General features: G+C 55.2%; 1 protein-coding gene across 1 annotated transcript in view; it reads right to left on the bottom strand.

The window, feature by feature from the left end:
- SPTBN2 (spectrin beta, non-erythrocytic 2) overlaps positions 1 to 18,262 on the bottom strand; it is a 30,658-nt gene extending 12,396 nt beyond the window's left edge. The window contains exons 1-18 of the mRNA XM_055415436.2: positions 17,803 to 18,262; positions 15,351 to 15,502; positions 14,745 to 14,918; positions 13,858 to 13,949; positions 13,634 to 13,714; positions 13,206 to 13,321; positions 10,798 to 10,910; positions 10,489 to 10,676; positions 8,956 to 9,073; positions 8,214 to 8,372; positions 7,578 to 7,880; positions 6,272 to 6,425; positions 5,182 to 6,052; positions 3,668 to 3,805; positions 2,346 to 3,102; positions 1,559 to 1,761; positions 911 to 1,001; positions 518 to 664 (exon numbers count right to left, since the gene is read on the bottom strand). Coding sequence (XP_055271411.2) covers positions 518 to 664; positions 911 to 1,001; positions 1,559 to 1,761; positions 2,346 to 3,102; positions 3,668 to 3,805; positions 5,182 to 6,052; positions 6,272 to 6,425; positions 7,578 to 7,880; positions 8,214 to 8,372; positions 8,956 to 9,073; positions 10,489 to 10,676; positions 10,798 to 10,910; positions 13,206 to 13,321; positions 13,634 to 13,714; positions 13,858 to 13,949; positions 14,745 to 14,918; positions 15,351 to 15,502; positions 17,803 to 17,980 — 4,035 coding nt within the window. The 5' untranslated portion in view covers positions 17,981 to 18,262. The remainder of the gene's footprint in view (positions 1 to 517; positions 665 to 910; positions 1,002 to 1,558; positions 1,762 to 2,345; positions 3,103 to 3,667; positions 3,806 to 5,181; positions 6,053 to 6,271; positions 6,426 to 7,577; positions 7,881 to 8,213; positions 8,373 to 8,955; positions 9,074 to 10,488; positions 10,677 to 10,797; positions 10,911 to 13,205; positions 13,322 to 13,633; positions 13,715 to 13,857; positions 13,950 to 14,744; positions 14,919 to 15,350; positions 15,503 to 17,802) is intronic.
- Positions 18,263 to 19,297: the final 1,035 nt, after the last annotated feature.

Raw genomic sequence — 19,297 nt, 5'->3', positions numbered from 1 at the left:
TTTGCTGACCCTGTTGAAGAGTATCATCCTGTTCCGGACCAAGACTAGATATCATGCTGACCCAAAGTTGCAGGCCACGTGTGTGCTAAGTTGCTTAGTAGTGTCTGACTCTTTGTGATCCTATGGACCACAGGCCACCTGGCTCTACTGTCCATGGGATTCTCCAGGCAAGACTACTGGAGTGGGTTGCTGTGCCCTCCTCCAGGGGATCTTCCTGACCCAGGGATGGAACCTGTGTCTCTTACGTCTCTTGCACTGGCAGGCGGATTCTTTATTATTAGTGCCACCTGGGAAGCCCAAGCTGCAGGCCAGCTCCCTGCTGATTTGTCATTTTTCAAAGTTTTGGAGTCACTGGCCCATAGGCCTAAGACATTTGTCCTCCAGACCTTGGAGGTTTGGCTCCTAGGGCTCCATGATCTCTAAGCCCGATCCTGAAGCCAGGACCCTCCCCTGCTGGGATGCTGACGGGAGGAGGCCCTGGACGCTCCCTTCTTGCTGCTGCTGTCCCCTCGCTCACCTTGTCCACCTTGTCCAGCCAGTCTTTGTTGGCGGCCAGCTCGGCCATGAACGCCTGGTGCTTCTGCCACTTGGTGTGCAGGTTGCGGGCCTCATCATAGGACACGTCCTGCGCCGTCAGCATCTTCTCGTCAATCCAGAGCTTCAGCTGGACCAGGCGGTGAGCGGGGATGGAGGAGGGCAGAGAGCATTTCAGAGGGAGGGAAGCGTGAGGCCGGAAGAGGTGAGGGTGCGTGGGGTGGGGGGGAGCTGGGGGACATGGGGAGAAGCCGGGCAGGGGTTCACTTGCTCAGCTGACACAGCGGGGGCCTGATTCTAGGCTCAAAGAGAGAGTGCTGTGGGAAAGGGATGGCCAGCGAGTGTCAGAGGTGACACGGGGGGCAGGGAGCCTCACCTCCTGACAGTCTTGTAAGAAGTGCTGCTGCTCTCGGTTGTCCCGAAGACGGCCCAAAAGCTGCTGCGCTGCTTCTTGATTCTTCTTGTGTCTGTAATGACAGGCCTTTGTGGAGCCCTTGAGCTTGCTCTGAAAGGGTGATGCCCCTCTAATTCAGCAGTCCCCAACCTTTTTTGGCACCAGGGATTGGTTTTGTGAAAGACAATTTTTTTCCACGGACCAGGGTGGGGATGGGGGATAGTTTGGGGATGATTTAAACACATTAGATTTACTATACACTTTATTTCTATTATTATTACATTGCTGCACCTCAGATCATCAGGCATTAGATCCTAGAGGTTGGGGACCCCTGTTCTATCTAACCTAGATGCTTTCTGTCCTCCTCCTATGGTGACAATACCTTCCAGGAGAACCACGTGACAACCCAGGAATCCTGAGGTCCAGTGTCTAGCTACCTTAGGGGGTTTCATTTCACCTCAGTGTTGGGGAGGCAGAACTTCTCCACCCAGAAGCTCTCCAACCACTTGGTTCTTCTTTCTCTAGGTTTGGTCAGCTCCTGACCCCTTCTGTGGATCTGAGTGCTGTGTTCATCCCATTTTCACTTGGTCACCTCTAGGGCCCCCCACCTGCCCACCATCCTCACCATACCTCCTCTCTACTGAGTCTGCCTTCTCCTGGATCTTCTCAGCATGGACGTTGCCTTCCGACACCAGCTGGCGTCCAGCTTCCAGAAGACCACGGATCCGCTCTCCATTGGCATCCATGGTGCTCATGAAGTCTTCCAATTTTTTAATGGTGGCATCGGCTGCCTGGAGGGTCCCTGGCATCTCCGTGTGAGACAAGACGTATTCCTGTGGGAGGGGAGACACTAAGCTCAATGCCCAGCTTCCCAGAAGGAACCTCCGAAGGGCAGCCATCTGAGACACGGACCCCACCCGGGGTGGGGCAGGAGACTCTGGCTCAGAGACAGAGGGATGGTGCTGATTATGTGGAAGTCTCAGAAGGTTAAAAGGGAGCTGGGCTGCAGTGCCTTTAATGTTCCAAATCCTGCCCCATCTGCTGTTATTTACATTTCCTTAATAGTTATGACAAGCTAGGTTTTCTATTTCTTCTTATGTCAGTTTGGTCATTTGGTCACATTTATATCTCTCTTTTTTTTTATTCCCTTTTTTGTGGGGGGGGCCACACCTCATGGCATGTGGAACTTTCCCAACCAAGGATCAAACCTGTGTCCCTTGCAGCAAAAGTGCAAAGTCTTAACCACTGAACTGCCAGGGAAGTCCCTCACCCTTTGGGCCGTGTTCCCCCTGCTCATCCTGTTTGCTCAGCTATTCTACCTGCTGCCATTTCTCTCCACATCCATCACTCCTTCACATTCCCCTGATCCCTACTTCCCACTTCTTCCTGGTTTGGACGTTGCCCCCTGGACTCTCACCTGACTGCTGAGTACGCCTTCGGCCTGGCGAGCATCCCGCAGGAAGCCCTGGAAGCCATGGGCCTGGGCCAGGCGGCCTTGCCGGCTCTCCCACATGCGGCCCAGCTCCTCCCAGCCAGTTCCCAGTGCTTCCAGTCGCTGCCGTAGGAAGAGGCACTGGGGATCGGCCTGGTCCCGGGTCACCTCCTCACCCACGGCCCGCAGCCGGCTGTACTCGCTCCGGGCCCGTTCCACCTCTCCCCGCAGGGCTGCGTGTTGGGCCAGGAGGGCCTCGGCTTCAGGCAGGGTGGCCGGCCCTTCTTCAGAGGCCACAGAGGTCTGCGTGCGGCCGAGCCAGGCCTGGAAGTCATCCAAGCTGCGCAGGAAGTCCTGCAGCCGCCGTGCCTCGCCCAGCGACTCCTCTCGCCGCCGCATGGTGGCCCTGAGGTCCTCCCAGCCGGCCTGCACCTCTCCAAGCCGGGCGTTGATGGCAGGGGCTTGGGCGGGGTGGCCAGCAGCCAGGGCATTTGCCTCTCGGGTCAGTTCGCCCACCCGGGCGGCGATGGCCTCCAGGTCCCGCTCAGTGCCAGCCAGCTTGCGCTGCAGCGCCAGCACGCCGGCCAGGTCGTTGCCCAGGCCCTGGGTGGACTCGATGACCTTGGTCTTCTCTCTCATCCAAGCCTGTGTCTCTGTGCACTCTAAGTGGTAGTTCTGGATGCTCAGGGCTGACATCAGGGCTGCCTTCTTGCCGTCCGCCAGGGACCGAAACTGCTGCCACCTGAGGGCCGAGGGGGTGTCTGGAGTTGCTCCGCTTCCCTGCCCTGTCCAGGTATATTCTGCAGCCTCTTCCTGCTTCACTCTCTCCTGATTTATGCTACCACCTGCTGTTTGCAGAGGCTGCGCCCCACTCATCTGCCCTCAACTCCTTGTCTGCCCCCAGGGCAGGCCCCAGCCTCTTCAAACGACCTTTTTCTGGTGTTGCTGTTTAATCGCTGTCATGTCTGGCTCTTTGCAACCCCATGGACTGTGGCCTGCCAGGCTCCCCAGCCCACTGGACTTCCCAGGCAAGAATACTGGAATGGGTTGCCATTTCTTTCTCCAGGGGATCTTCCTGACCCAGGGATCAAACCCACATCTCATGTATTGGAAGGTGAATTCTTTACCACTGAGCCTCCAGGGAAGCCCCAGGCAACCTTTAACCCATTTCCATCTCTTTCATCACCAGCCTCCTTCCCCTGGACATATTCCAGATGGCCTTCTCTTCTCATCTTTAGCCTCCATCTCATCCCTACAGAACTCCCTTCCGGCTACCATCCTGTCTGCTGCGTCCTTTCTCACCCCACCTGTGGTTGAGCTGCTTCTGGGTGTTGACAATGCTGTCCTTCCCTGGCGGGCTGGCCTTCAGCAACTGTTCTGCGATGTCATTCACGGCAGTAATTCGCGCAGCAAGTGCGTTCATTTCGGGCTCCAGGGTCTCAAACCTGATGGGTGGAAGAACTGGAGGTGAGCGGCAGGAGGCAGCGGTGCACTGGGCAACCTCCTTTTGGTGCCCAAGAGAACTCCTCTCTGTCAACACGAGGCTTATTTATAGGGGCCTCTGCATCTCTTCCCTACATGGTTCACAGCATCTGTGGATCAAGGGGGAGCCCCCCACTCCCGCTAATCAACTAGAAAAACTGTCACCTCTAGAGCTGCTCAAAAACGTGGTGAAAATTAAAGGTCAGGAACAGCTGGACAACAAGTCAAACTAATCCCTGGCAGCGGACCTCACCCTTCAGCACAAGCTCCCTTATTCCTCCTGGGACTTACCCCTTGGCTGCCTACCTGGGTTCCACCTTACTAATATGTGTTAAAAAAATGAACTGACGACTAAAAAAAATTTAAGTGATAAATACGTGAAGCGTATCTTCCCCCAGAAACATTTCATATTTTCCTAAAGCAGATTCTGCAAATGGGTCAGATAGTAAATATCTTTGGACTTTCCTGGTGGCTCAAATGGTAAAGAATCTGCTTGCAATGCGGGAGACTCAGCTTTGATCCCTGGGTCAGGAAGTAAATGATTTAGGTTTGGTGAACCATTTGATCTTTCTCACATGTATTCAGCCAGGCTATTTTAATACTAAGGCAGACACAGGGATGATATGTAAATGAATGGGTATGGCCATGTTCTGATAAAGCTTTATTTACAAAAACAGGCAGAGGCTCTGTTTGACACAGGGGTGGTACTTTCCTGACTCCTGTCATCGGATATCTTGAAAACAACAAGAAAAAAAATCTTTTGTTATATTTTAAAAACCACCAGAAAATCTGACTATAGTTTGAGTAGTAGATGACATCAAGGAATTCCTTAATTTTGTTTTATCTGACAATAGTATTGTGGGTGGTTCTATGAGAAAAATATGCTTTCTAAATTTTAAGATTTCTTATTCTGTAAATAAAGCTACTTTATGAGAGATTAATCTGTGTCTCTGTCTAAAAGGCTTATAACTTCAAAGCCTTAGCTATTCTAAGTCTGCACATACAGCGATAAAACAATTTACTCATATCACAAACTTCTATGTTCCTGGAAAGTACAGAGGTGAAACGTTCCCATTGGGGATTTGCTTTTGAAAAGGAAAATCAATCTAACAGAGCATGATGCTGATGATTATTAAATCTGGCTGAGTCTGTTGAATAAGGTTTCTGAGTATGTTTAACATTTTTCATTAAAACCAAAAACGGACGCCTGCTAAAGACTCAAAGTAGGGTAGCAGAAGCAGGCGGGTTATGGCGGGACGTCACCCCACACGCTGGCCCCCAACTCACAAGGCCACTCTGGAGGCGGGGCTGGGGGATGGGCAGGCGGGCAGGGGGTTACCTCTGCTGCACGACCTCCAGGTCCTCCAGGCGCTCGGGCAGGGCGAGCCCGTTGAGCCACTGCTCCTTCTCCTCCACCCAGAGTCCGCAGGCTCCGGCCTCGCTGAGCATGGTGTAGAGTGCCAGGGCGGCCTCCAGGGCGCGGGCACGCTCGCCTGCCCGGGCCCGCAGCTCCTCGTAGTGCCGCTGCAGGGTGGGCACACGGCCCTGCACCTCAGGCGCGCGGCTGAGCGCGGGAGGCAGGGCCGCCGCCTGCTCCCTCAGCGCGTCCAGCGTGGGCCGGTGGCCCCGGATCTCTTCCTCCAGGGCCCGGTGCTGCCGGGCCAGGGCCTGCGTGGAGAACTCGTCATGCCCCAGCTCGGGGCTGGACACTAGGCGCAGCGCGTCCACCAGCCAGGCCTCCATGTCGTTGGCATCCGCCTGGAACTGGTAGAGACTGGCGGCCTGGGAGAGCCGCTGGGCCCGCTCCTCCGCCAGGGCTTCCAGCCGCTTCCACTGGGCTTGGAGCTCGGCGGCGCGGGTGGCTGCCTGGCCGGCCCCAGGGTGGCCCTCGGCCACTAACTGCTGGCCCTGCTCCAGGGTGAGCTTCAGAGGCCCCAGACGGCCGCTCATCTCGCCCCGCAGGGCGGTGTGCTTATTGAGCAGGCGGAGGACGCCGGTCAGGTCCCGTCCGGTTTCCGCCGAGGCCAGGAGGTGCTGCTGTTCCCGCACCCAGGCCTCGGCCTCGCCCACCTCCCAGAGGAAGCGCCAGAGCCGCCGGGACTCCTCCAGCCGGGCCCTGCGAGCCGCTGCCAGTTCGCACAGCGACTCATAGCTCTTCTCCAGGGCGGCCACCCGCTCCGACACCAGCTGGGGGTCGCAGGGTTTGTACTCTGCAAAGGTCACACCAGAGGGCCAAGAGCTGTGGCCCAGCCCTCCGCCTCCCGTGTGTACCCCCCAGTTCCAAGCCCCCCGCCCCACACTTCTCACTCTGCCACCCACCAACCACCCATCATCTTTCCTGTCCCCAGGTTCTTCCCATCTTGCTGCTTCGGCTCTTACTGTCCTCCTTCCCAGCCCCTCCCTTTCCCAGTCCCTTCCCCCGTTGTCACCTTTCCCCGGGTCGCAGAAGCGCAGCGCAGAGGCACTGACCGCCCGCACCCTCTCGGCCTGCACAGCAATGTCGGCTTCCACCAGTTCATGCAGCTGCAACAGGTCCTCCACTCCCGTCAGGTGTTTGCCCAGGTCCTGGGACTGCAGCCGGCCCTGTGGGGCACGCCGGGCATGTTGATGCCCATCTGAGAGCTGCCAGGTTCCCTCCGAGCTGAGGCTCTTGCCCCGCCACACCCAAACCCCCCCACACACACACACGTGCTCACCTCGCCCTGTCTTCCAAGGATCAACCACACAACCCGACCCTTTGGGCAGCTCCACTTGATCACACCCACGTGAGCATGCCTGCTTCCGTCCGTCAGCCCTCACTCACACACATAGGGACCCCTAGCCCTGTCCTGGCACCCTGGCCTCTGCACTCAACTCCCCTTCTGCGGAACAACTTTCTTAGTAAATCCTGCTCCAGGAATCTCTGAGCTGACTCATTTTCTTGGCCCCAGAATTATCCCTGCCCTCCTACGGTCGTGGCTCCATCCCTGGCCCCCCAGCGGTCATCATTGTCTCTCCAGGCCTATCCGCGTCCCCATCTCTCGCCTGGATCACTGCAACAGCCTGGGACTGGTCTCTCAGCTCCCACTCTGGCTGCCCACAGCCCTTCTTCAAATAGCAGCCAAAGTGACATTTTAAAAAATGTGAAAATGCACAATCACGTCTCTTCCCCTTTTCAAAACCTTCTGAGCACCTTCACTGCTCCATGTTACTCTGAGTAACATCCAAACTTCTTGAGCAGGCCTGTGCGCTCTAAGTGAGCTGACTACTTCCTCTCTGACCTCATCCCCTGTCCCCGCCCCTGTTCTTACAGTCCCTGCGGGCCTCCCTTCTCATTGGAACGTGCCATGCATGAGCAGGCCCCGGGCCTTTCTGTTCCTTCGGCCTGGAACATTCTTTCCTCAGAGCTCCCTGTGCTGGCTCCTTGGGACACTCCGCTCGCAGCTTAAAAGGCATTTTTCAGGGAGGCCTTCCTGGACCACTCCATCACACGGCCCGTTGCCGTTTCCTCAGAGGCTTCACACTCAGCTACTAGGTTGCTTATGGACGGGCCAAAGGCTTTATCATCAGTCTCCTCCCCCTGGAACGTGAGCCCCATGAGGACAGGGAGCAGTCTGCTTACCTGAACCGAGGACAGGGCCCCAAACTGGAGCACACTCTGCAAAGACCTGGCTGAGCAGCTGAGGGAACCTGCTCATCGCCACCCTCCCAGCACGGTCCCGACCATCTCGGCCTGACCGCAGTATCCGCGGGTACCTTCATCTCTTCCATCCAGTCCATGAGGTAGAGCAGGTCCTGGAACACCTTCTGCAGCTCCAGGTTGAGGAGGAGCCGCTCCCGCCGGGCGGCCACCATCTGCCGCAGAAAGTCCCAGAGCCGCGCCACGTTGTGCTGCCGTGCGGCGATGCGCTTGATGTCATGGTAGCGCTCGGCGGCCAGCTCTGCGGCCACGGCATCCACTGCCTGCACCCGGCCGCTGTAGGCCACGATGTCCGTCTCGATGGCTTCGTGCTTCCTCACCGCTGCCTCCACAGCGGCCAGCTCCAAGCCGAAGTTGTCCTGGGCCGGGGGCGGGGAGGGAGATCTGGGGGCTGGGGGCCACTGCTCTGCTCACCCCCTGCCCAGCCCCCCTGCCCAGAGCACTTCTGCTGCAAGAGGCCAGCTCCAGGGGGTGGTTCTAGGTGTTCCGTCTGTCCCACCCCATCCTGACTCATCAGCCCTACTCCCGTTCAAGCCTCCAGTTCCCGGGTTCTTGGTCTGCTCATCTGAGCCACGGAGTTCTTGTTTCATTAGCTCCCCACGCGGCAGGGCTCCTTATCCACCTCTGTCTCTCTCACTCCCCATGTCTCCAGACCTGCCTGGGCGGCCAGGAGCCCCCCCCCCGCATCCTACCTGGGACACCAGGCGCTGGTTCTCGCTGAGCCAGGTCTCCCGCATGGCAGCCTTGCGGTCGAAGCGGGCGGCCAGCTGCTCCAGCTTCTCCTGGCGGATGAGCTCTGTGCGCAGGGCCAGCTCGCGCTCGTGCTCAGCTTTTTCCAGCCGCTCCCAGGCCTGCGAGGTGGAGACCAGATTAGCACCGAGGGGCCAGGGCTCAGGAAGTGAGGGTGGGGAGGGCTCATGGGGCTGGGGGGGGATTGGGGGTGTTGCAGGGTGGGTCCCAGGGCAGCTCGGTCTAGTGGGTCTGTGGAATGCAATCAGATGCCTGTGCAGGGAAGTGTGAGGAGCCGGGCAGGTGGTGGCTGTGCCACGGAGCCATGTGAGAAACACGTCTGCTGGGGACAGAGAAGGGAGGGGCGTGGGGACGAGTGGAAATCGCAGGACTTGTCTGCAGTGGTGGGATTGGGGAATGAACCCTGTTACTTCTGTTAATCTTATGTTGTTTGTAGAAAAAAAACAATGAAATAAAAGTAAGGCCAGAGAGCTGGGGACATGCTGAGCAAGATAAGGGACTGGGATCTAATTTGCATAGAGAGGCAGACAGAGGCGGAGCGGAGGAGGTATGGGACCCGGGAGAGGGCATGGGAGTTCCACCTGCCATGGGGTGGGGCGGGCAGCTGGGCTGAGGGTTCAGGCGGGGACGGAGGGGCCGAGGCTGAGGGTGGGTCGCCCGGGACACGGAAGGGAGGCTGTGGACCTTGTTGATGTCGGAGATGAGCCGGCCCTCGCGGGGGGTGTAGACTTTCTGGTTGTTGGCCCGCAGCTTGCTCTGGATTGTGAAGAGCAGCACTTCCAGGTTCCCTTTCTCAGTGAACCTGAGGCAGGAGGCCGAGTTGGGTCAGAGGCAAAGCCCCTGAGGGGCCCAGGGTCTCTTTATGTTTCAAAATGAAGTGTCTCGTGCTGCTTTTCTTCTCGTAAAAGCTTTTGGGAAAGCCAGAAAATCCTGGCAAAATCCTTGTTTAAAAATAACCTAATTTTATTTATTATTTTTTAAGGGTTTACTTTAATTAGCTAATTTATTGGACCATGCCAGACTCCAGTTCTTTAGCTGCAGTATTCGAACTCTTAGCTGTGGCATCTGGGATCCAGTTCCCTGACCAGGGATAGAACCAGGCCCCCAGCATTGGGACAGTGAAGTCCTGGGACCACCAGGGAAATCCCAAGAACCCAATTTTAAAACAACTGAAAACTACACAGACACAAGCACAGTCACTCTTGGGCCTGCAAGTCTGCAGATGGGATCATATTAGAACCATGACTAACATTTGCTGAGGACCCACTCGCTGACCACCAGGCCCCGCTTTCAGAGCTTTGCACACATTAACTCGTTTAGTTCTCACTACATGCTCTCATAACCCTCATTTTCCCGATGAGAAAACTGAGGCACAGACAGGCTAAATAAGATGCCAACGATCACCAGGGCTAGATGGCAGAGCTAAGATTTGAACTCAGGTATTCTGGACCTTGGTCGCTTAACCCTTTGCTCTCTGCTGTCTTCTATTATGTTTCATGAATGTCTTTTCAGGTCAATAAACGCTCTTCTTCAATATTGTTTTCAGTGGCTATCCCATGACTTACTTTTCTTTTACAAAGGTCACCTTCATGAATATCCTTGAAGGTACATTTTTGTTTAATGCCCAGAAGACTTTCTGGGTCAAAGGGCACACCTCAAATCATTCCCCAGAAAGCACAGAAAGGGGTGTTTCTGGAATAATACTAGTTTTGGAGGCAAAACACGTTAACTCGAAAGAGGTCACAAATAAAAAATAGAAGTTTTAGCATGTTCTGTGTACAACTGCCCAACAGTCAAGCCACACTTCAACAGTCAACTGCTAAAATACATAAGTGGTAAGAACCTGTGCAGCGTGCAAGTGACCAGCCACACACCTGTGTTGCCAGCAATGACCGCCTGTCAGGTCCAATGCCCCGACCTTAAACTAGGATTGGGTTGTTGCAACACCCAGACCAATGTTATCTGAGCGGACTGCACCAGCTCTGAGTACTATAGCAATCATTTCCATAGCAAGATTTCGTGTAATGGATAATTATTTTTAAAAAGAAAATTGCTTTGGTGCTGCTCCTGGCACTCTGAGCTGGGGGAATGAGCATCCACTGAATTTCTGTGCTGCCAAATTTCCCTGCCAAAAGGCCCCCCTAATTTAGGCTTCCTGTGTGTGAGCACAGCTCAGGGCAGGCCAGCTGAGGCTGGGTGAGGCCTGGGAACACCTACTTGGGTGGCTTTTCCACAGTGCGGTACGAATTGAAGGATTGGAGCTGGTTCTGGACTCCGCTCAGGGAATTGGCCAGCTGCCGGTCATTGAGGGTCACAATGGTCTGCTCGATCCACTGCAGCAGCTCGGAGGCCAGGGATTCATACTTCTCCACCAGGCGCTCTGCCTCCATGGCGTGGTCCAGCACCTGCGAGACCGTCATGTGGGGTCACTGGCCCAGTCCTCCCCTGCTCCTGCTTCAGGGGAGCAGGACCCCAGGCCAGGCCTCCTCTGGCCTGTATGCCCACCAACCCCATGCTGGAGTGTACCTTGCCAATTCTTTTGCCTTCCACGGCCAGGGCTTTCATCTTGGAGAAGTAATGGTAGTAAGTAGCCACATAGGTAATAATTGATTTCTCATCTGGTTGGTCCACATTCACATCTGAGAAAAAGGACTACTCAGGTCAGACAGAGATTAGAATCCTGCCTCCCAGAAGTAGGCCTACAATCTGATCCAGTCCCAATACCAATCACTTATTCCCTTCCTAGCCCCACGAGGTTATCTCTCCAGCTCCCTTCAGAGGAAAAATGACAGATTAACCATTTGGACTAAAAGGGCATGAAAAGCTTTTTTTCTCCAAGAAACAAGCAGAGAATAAAACCCAGATGCCCAAAGAGGCTTTTACCCAGTTTTCCCAATGGGGAGACCAAAAGGACTTGCTTGGAGGAAGAGAGACAAGAAACAAGAAAAGAAATAGCATTCCCACTTGGGGATGGATCATGGGCTGGAAAAATGTCCAAGAAGTCATCCAGTTTAGGGGCACCAAAACAGAAGGTACGAATGAAGCCTCATAACCTGGGATGTCCAGAGGGATGGACCCAGGGAGCCCTGGGAGCAGGGACAGAGGCCAGTTCTCAGGGCTATCTCAGGACACAGGCATGGCTATTTCTTCTTCTTTTTTAATTAAAAAAATTATTTTTGGCTGCACCTCACAGGATGCGGAGCTTCCCTGATCAGGGGTTGAACCTTTACCCCCTGAAGTGGAACAAGAACCTTAACCACTGCACCACCAGGGAAGCCCCCAGGCATGGCTATTTCTGACCCCAATCTCAAAGTTCAGTTGTGGGCCCAGGACATGAGTGTCTTTCAAGCCACACTAACTTCTACCTCAAGGACACCAAGGCTGACTATGACTTGAAATCCTCAGGCTCTCTAATTAGGCCAGACTGTATCCTACCTCCAGGGAAGATTATGGAAGGTAGGATACAAGGAAGGAAGGTAGAAGGAAGGTAGAAGCTCTCCTGACCACCTTGGCCAACCCACAGGCAGGCGGGAGCTGTGGAAATCATCTCAGAAAGTTACAGGACACTAGGCTTTACTTCCATGTTCTTTATCATCGCTATGCTTCTCAAGTGCTCTCCAAGGAACCTTGTGTTTGGCTTGCTTCGATCATTGTTAAGCTGATATTTGTCATTTTGGACTAAGAGGGCATGGGAAAAGGGGCTACTGGTGGGATGGAAAACAGGGAGAAAACAACCAAGTCCCAAATCTGCCCAGGGAACTTCAGAAGGAGCATTTCCAGCAAGGAAGTCGCTTGGCCCTTCTGTCCTGCTCTTTTCTGTACCAAGACTGTTCTCTGCTCTCCCAGGGAGGCAGCTCAGAAAACAGGCTCTAGAGCTAGGCTGCCTGAATTCAAATCTCAGCTCCTCCAGCAGTGTGACCTTGGGGGAGTCACATAACCTTTACAGAACCCTGTCTGCTCTTCCATAAATGGTGTAATGATGAAACTGATTTCAAAGGGGGTGCTGTGAGAATGAAGTTAGTTAAAGCATGTCAAGTAGGTGGCGCTAGTGGTAAAGAACACGCCTGCAGATGCAGGAGATGTAAGAGAGGTGGGTTCAACCCCTGGGTCAGGAAGATCCCCTGGAGGAGGAAATGGCAACCCACTCCAGTGTTCTTGCCTGGAGAATCCCATGGACAGAAGAGCCTGGTGGGCTACAGTCCATAAGGTCGCAAAGAGTCAGACACAACTGAAGTGACTTATCACGCAAGTGCAATGCCAGGTACAAAACAAAGCCCTGTGGCCATTTCCAGTCTCATGGGCATTAGATCAGAACCATAGGGACCAACCAGCAGGGTCAACTGACCATAAGGCCAGTGCCTGGTGAAATTTCAAGGTCACAGAACTTAATTTAGAACCCTAGAATTTGGGGGCCCTTAGAGACTTTATAGACTAAGATTAATGTTTTGGACACCCCATGCGGCACTGCAGGATCTTCGTTCTTCATGCCCCTTGCATTGGGAGTGTGGAGTCTTGACTGCTGGACTGCCAGGGAAGTCCTTCTTTTATTTTTTAAAATATATTCTCATTTTAGAGGTGAGGAAACTGAGCCACAGAGAGGCCAACCAATGAGCTCTTTGTTACAGAGCTGCTTCGTGGAAGGCTGGGCTAGAACCATACCCCACATGGTGCTGCCTTTCTTCCTACACTGAAATAGAATTTTCATGCCATAAAATTCACTGTTTTAAAGTATACTGTTCCGTGGATTTTTGTACATTCACAGGGTTGTGCAACCATCACCATGATCTAATTCCAGAACATTCCCATCACCCCCCCAAAGAAGCCAGGTAAACCACCGGCAGTGACTTCCGTTCTCCCCGCCCTCAGCTCCTGGCATCCGTCATCCACCTTCTGTCTCTAGCCCACAGCCGCTCTTTCACAGAGCTCTGCCCCACCTTCAGGATCCAGCAGCTTCGTAAGCCCCAGCTCCTTCTCAGCCAGATTGAAGGCATTCTGCAGATTGTAGTGTGCATTACACTTCTTCAGGGACTCAAAATCCAGCAGGTCTGGCCTGGGTGGGGAGGGGACAGAGAAGGGATCAAGGGCACGTGAGAGCCTAAAGAGGAAAAGGAAAGCCACCCCATGTTGGTCCCTAAGCTCCCGAGCCCTCCACCCCCACTGCACCTCCCCGCCTCGACTTCCCATCGCAAGCCCTCTGTGCAGGAAGCACCCCCACATTCTGGGCTCTTCTCTGAACATTCACGCCTCCTGACTGCCGTGGGGCTCAGCTTGTCTCCCTGCTTTGTCTGCATGTGTGTGCAGGCCCCTGGGTCATCAACCCATCCAGCAGCTCGGACGGGCTGGCCACCCCGCGTCTTCTCACCGGTGTTTATGCACGATGGCGTTGAAGGCCAGCCCGTCTCTCCAGCTGGTGGTGAAATTGTGCACGTTGACATTGGGGTACCTACAGACAGAGGCCGGGATAGACAGTGAGTAGGCTGCAAGGACAGATTCACAGCTCACAGTTCCTGGGCCCCCATCCTTCCTTCCTACTGCACAGCCTTGGTGCATCCAGCCCTCCAAGGCCACGCTCTCTGGCAGCCTCACCCGGCAGTCTTCATCTGGCACCAGAGTAACAAGGCATCCTTGGCTGACTTCTTCTCTTTGTTGTCTTCTGTTTCCACACTTATGTCTTGGATCTAAGAGGGAAGGAAGGAAGGAAGGCCCTCGCTTCCTGAACAGCTTCCTTTCTGATAGCTCCTGGAGTTATCAGAGATGCTCAGAGTTATCAGAGATGTCCTGGAGTTATCAGAAATGCTCGGAAGCTCCTTAGACTCCTCAATTAGGGGGCTAGGGATACAGCCTAGGGCCTTTCTTTTTGGACTAATGACCACAGAACTCCGGGTCAAAAGGATTTGAGGCAGCAGAAAGAGGTGGGAATTCAGAAGAGGAAGTGCCTTGAAGGCAAAGATGCTGCTTCTTGCTGGGGGGGGGGGAGGTTCGCGGAACTACAGGTGGAAAAGTGAACATTTCCTGAGAGCTGGGCTTCAAAGGTGAAGCTGATGGAGCTCTGCTTAGGGCTGGAAGGAGCAGGGGAGTTACACCCAGGGTGGAAGCAGGGCGATCAGGAGAGCTGTGATGGCATTAGGACCCTGGATTGGCGATGCTCAGAGCATAAGAAGGAGCTGGGTGGCTGTTCTTTTAAGGGAGGCGAGCAGAGTTTGAGGTAGAGCAGTGGACTGGTAACCAGACCCCAAATGCAGTTCTAAACCTCTCTGTGTTTTTTTGTGCCCCCAAATGTGGTCCTCTAGCGGACCAGGCCACAGGGAATTTGCCATAGCAGTCTGACAACACCCACGCTGGCCTCTGTCCTGTTTAATGATGAGGGTCCCCTGCCCCAGTGTGTGAGGTTCTGGGCGCCCCACGTGTGCAGTGACCATGGGGGATGCTGCCCTGGTGCGCAGGGTACACGCCAGGTGGCACCGTGCAGGTACCTGGAATCGAAGGATGATGGTCCACACCAGCCCGAGGGTCAGGCGGTGGTTCCCGTCCACGATGTCATGCGAGCCCATGTTTTCCAAGTGCACTTTTTGCTCCTTCAGGAACTGCAGCGCCTTGTCCACGTTCTCCAGGCAGTGGATCCGCATGCGGCCCTTCGTGGGCTTTGGCTGTGCAGGGAGGGGACACAAAGCCGTGGGCCTGTAGGCCTCCTCCTCCTCCCCTCCTAGCCTTCCCAGGGCCCTGCTTCCTACGGCTTCCCCATGACCTCCCTCAGGAACACAGGCACTGCCCGGGGAAGCTAAAGCTGAGTTGCAGATGAGGCTTGGGGCAGATTAAGATTCCCAAGGGAATTAATTGCACCCAGAGTGAGTGGGGGGAAAAAATATTTTCAATGGGGCCACTGTTCCTGTCTCCATGAAGCAACGTTCCTAGTTTAATCCACGCAGCAAAGCCTCTCAAACTGAAACCATCCTCTGAGCAGAAGGCAGCCACTGCTTTCTGCTCCATGGTATTACTCTTCTCGCTCAGGGCCACCCCCAAGGCTTGTCCCCCTGGCCACTGTCTCTCAGGCTGCCTCCTCCCCGGTGACCCCAGCTCACCAGTGTCTCCCCCGAGAGCACCTCGAGGAGCCTCAGGAGGCTCCGTCCGTCCCGGAGGTCGCTGTACAGGTCCCCCACCCGGCACGCCGCCCGGGCCAGGTGCGAGTTGACCCACTTGGTGAAAGTTTTCTTCTGCACAGCTTCTCGCTCATCTGTGGCGGCAACATGGGGTCATTTCTGCCCTTCAAGAACCGGGCGCCTGCTTCTAAACATCAGTTTGGTGGGGTTGGGGAAGGGAGGTCTGGGGAGGAGGAAGGGAAGGAAGATGGCCGGCGGGAAAACCCATAACTTGAAAAATCGGGAAATAAACAAATTGGAATGAGTTCATGAGCAGGGTCAAGAACAAAAATGAGAGACAGAGAGACAGAAAACAGGCTTTGAGAAGGAAGGATGAAAGAAATTACAGCAGGGGACATGCAGGGAAGGCCTGGGATCAGCGCTCTGCTGTGTATCAGTGGTGAAATACTGTTGTTTCATCCTTTAAGGCCTCACTTTCCTCATCTGTAAAATGGGCACATTACTTTCTCTTTCAACAAGTCATGGTGTTGACTGAGACACCGTGTGTAAGATACCGCATGGAATGTCTCCTGGATGAGTTACTGTTATTCAGGTATGATCTAACCCGAAGGAAAGAGTAAGAGTTGCTCAGGTCAGTCCAGCAGGAGCTATGGCTGTTCCCGTTTGGTAATGGGCAAAGGAGAGGGTATGGACTTAAATTACAGCAGCAGTTCTTCCAAGTGGTCCTTGGAAAGATGTGACATTATAGAGCCTGTAGGCTTCCTGAGTCAGCTTGCCCTCCTGGGATAATTTAAAGAAAAGACAGGCTCCCCTATTTCTGGGCTGGTTCATTCAACTGGTTGCAAGGGGATCCTGTCCCAGGACACCAACATTCCAAAGTCAAGAGGGAATACATCATCGGGGAAGTTGGCAACAGGTAAAAAGTGAACCCAGGAAACAGGGTGGGGCAGCGGAAAGCCAGGCAGAGTTCAGTGCCAATCTCACAAAAAGTGATGAAATGCCCACTGCCTGTCCACAGGGGGAGCTGCTGCTGAGCGACGGGATACTGTTACATTTCCAAGAAAAATAAAAATTGAAATTATTATAAATGACATAGAGAACACCACTGACCCTGACACATTGGAGACGTTTACAGAGGTTTGTTGAATTGGACAAGAGCATTAAGCCTTGGGCCTGACATTTTCATAGCCTGGGTTTCATATATGAGGACATTCTACTCTTGCCTCGTTATTTATGGTAATATCCATGACTGATAAATTAATTTCTTCCAGTAAAAAAAAAGAAAAAAATACAAATGACAAGTGAGGGAAGAGGCTCAGCCCATTGGAAGTTGCTCTGGCCACTGGGCTTTCCTCGTGTTCCCCCCGGAGAGGCCCAGTGCAAGGACCCAACCCAAGTGGCCAGGGCTGAAGTCACTAGTCTTTCCTTAGCACCAGCATCTCAGAAACCCAAAAGACTCACCCCTTAATCTCACATTCCTGTGCACCTCACCCATAAAACACAGCGACACACCCATGTCTGTTCCTGTCTTTCTTACCTCCAACCCGGGACCTGGGACAACCTCAGGGTCCTAACAAGTGCTCAGACGGCCTGATGCTCTGTGGGCCTCCTCTCAGGATCCACAGGCCCTGTGGGAGCCGGGGACCACCTGGATCACCAGCCATGACTGGATCCAGGGAGTCTGCCCTCATGCCAGACACACGAGGGTGAGGCCATTTTGGCTCACAGGCAGCATAAAAGGCGGAAGATGTGGAAACAGGGGGCAGCTAGGAAAAAAAAAAAAAGGTGCAAAGCCGACCACCAGAGACAGAGTGTAACACAGGTGTCCACAACATCTACGGGCACACAGAACGCCGTGGCCCGCGGTAGAAACACACTGGCCTATGCGCGCTAGAGTTAACACAGCCGCCTCACACCCATGCTTGAGCCCGTCTGCACCAGATCCCTTTGACACACTCCCCGGTTTCCACACACTTAGACACCCATTCAGAAATCCGGGGCTGCACAAACTCCCTCGGCCCCACCCCCGCTGGTTCAGTCCCCCGACTCCTTCCCCCTTCCCCGACCACCCCGGCAGGCGCGTCCTCCCCAAACCCCCGAGAGTCTCAGGAAGACCGGGCCGCGCCCCCGGGGACACACGCCCAGCGGGGCCCCGCCGCCCCTCCAGCGGGTCCAAGCCTCTCCCGGCTCTGTCAGCATCCGCGGATTTCCCGGCCACTTGTAATTATTCCCCCGGCACTTTGTCTCCCAACACAACACGTCTGAGTCACAGAAGCTGCTCCCCCAACCCCGGGGGCCTGGCTCCGGCTCCTCTCCCGCGCCCCCAGCCGCTCTCTCCGCGGGGGCCCCCTGTCCGCGCGGCTCCAGCCGTTCCCCCCGCGCCCCCAGCCCTCCTCTCGGAGCCCACCACCACCACCCCACCCCCGGAGCCCACCTTGAAGCTGCTTGAAGCGTCCCTCCAGCACGCTGGCGTACTGAGCCGGGTTGATGAAGGCAGCGGGCGAGAGCAGGAGCCCCCCGGGGTTCTGAGCCCCCTCCACCGCCTCACAGTAAAACTCGCCGGCCCCGTTCAGGTCGTACCCGGGCGCCCTGCCCACCCCGTGCCCATTCATGGTGCCGCTGCCTCTCGATCGCCCGCGGCCCAGAGTCCATGCTCTGCCCGCGCCGGGGCGGGGCGCCGAGGGTCTGCTCCGCCGCGAGCCGGGGGTCCCGGCTAGCAGGCCGTGTGGCCCGAGGGCGGTGGAAGTTTCGAGGAGTTGGGTGAGAAAGGAGCGGCGGGAGGTCTGAGCTCCCCCGAGCGCTCGGGCACCCGTCGGCAGAGCACACCTGGTGCGGCGAGAGGAGATGGAGGCAGCTCCAGACAAACAGGTCGGACAGTGACGGGGGAGGGGCAGGGCGGAGCCGGCCGGCTGGGGCAGGGCCGGGCCCCCGGGCCGGAGCAGGGAACCGCCAGCGCCCTCGAGACCTGCCAGTCTGGCCCGGAGTTGCCTCGGAGTGCACCAGCCCCGAGAGGGCCGGTCCCCGCCGCGTCCCTCGCCTCCCCCCCACCCCCCAGCCCCAGGTCAAGTCCTGCTTCCGAAGGTTTGCAGGTGTGTTGAGGATGCCCCCTGGCTGTGACTCTGGGAGGTCCCGTTCAGGACATGGGCTTTGATCCCCATCTCTGAGAGCCCCGAGAAAGAGAAATCCTGGAAAGGGCCAAGCCAGCTCAATACTAGCTAGGCACGGGGCTATACTGTTTGCTTACATTCCTTTATTTGTGAAATAGATAGTGTTATCTTCCTCCCTTGTTTGTCATTCTCACCTCCAGTTCCAGATCCTTCCCTGCCCTGGGGCCCATCAGGCCATCCTGGGGCCAGGCCATCCCAGGCCCCCAGTACACCCACAGCCGTGCACATCTACCTGCTGACTCCCTTCCCACTTAAGTATATATATATATATATATATATATTGAACTATATAACTATATATATATATATATATTTGGCTGCTCTGGATCTTACTTACTGCAGTAGGATCTTGAGTTGTGGCATGGGGATCTTGTTTCCTAATGAGGGATTGAACCCAGGCCCCCTGACTCTCCCTTGGGAGAGCCAGGTTCTCCCTGGTTCTCCCCCTTGGGAGAGCAGAGTCTTAGCCACTGGACCACCAGGGAAGCCTTCCCGTCCCACCTTTCAGTGGGCTTCAGCCCCTGTCACTTACAGCCCGCTCCTGACCCCTCCCAGCCTCCTTCATTCAGTATTTTCTGGCACCTGCTGGTGCAAGACACAGGGCTGGGCAAAGCCCATACAGCGAGGCCTCCTCAAAAGAGCCCAGTTTAGTGGTGCAGATAAACACCTCCTGACGGCCTGGGCTGGCGTATGTTGAGCACACATTGAAACAGTCCTGGGCATCACGTGTCGTGTGCACACAGCTCTCATGACATTCTAGAG

Source organism: Moschus berezovskii, chromosome 25, assembly GCF_049115385.1.
Source record: "Moschus berezovskii isolate FMDL1 chromosome 25, NW_MosBer_1.0, whole genome shotgun sequence".
Lineage (NCBI taxonomy): Eukaryota > Metazoa > Chordata > Mammalia > Artiodactyla > Moschidae > Moschus > Moschus berezovskii.
This window is presented reverse-complemented; position numbering and strand designations above follow the sequence as displayed.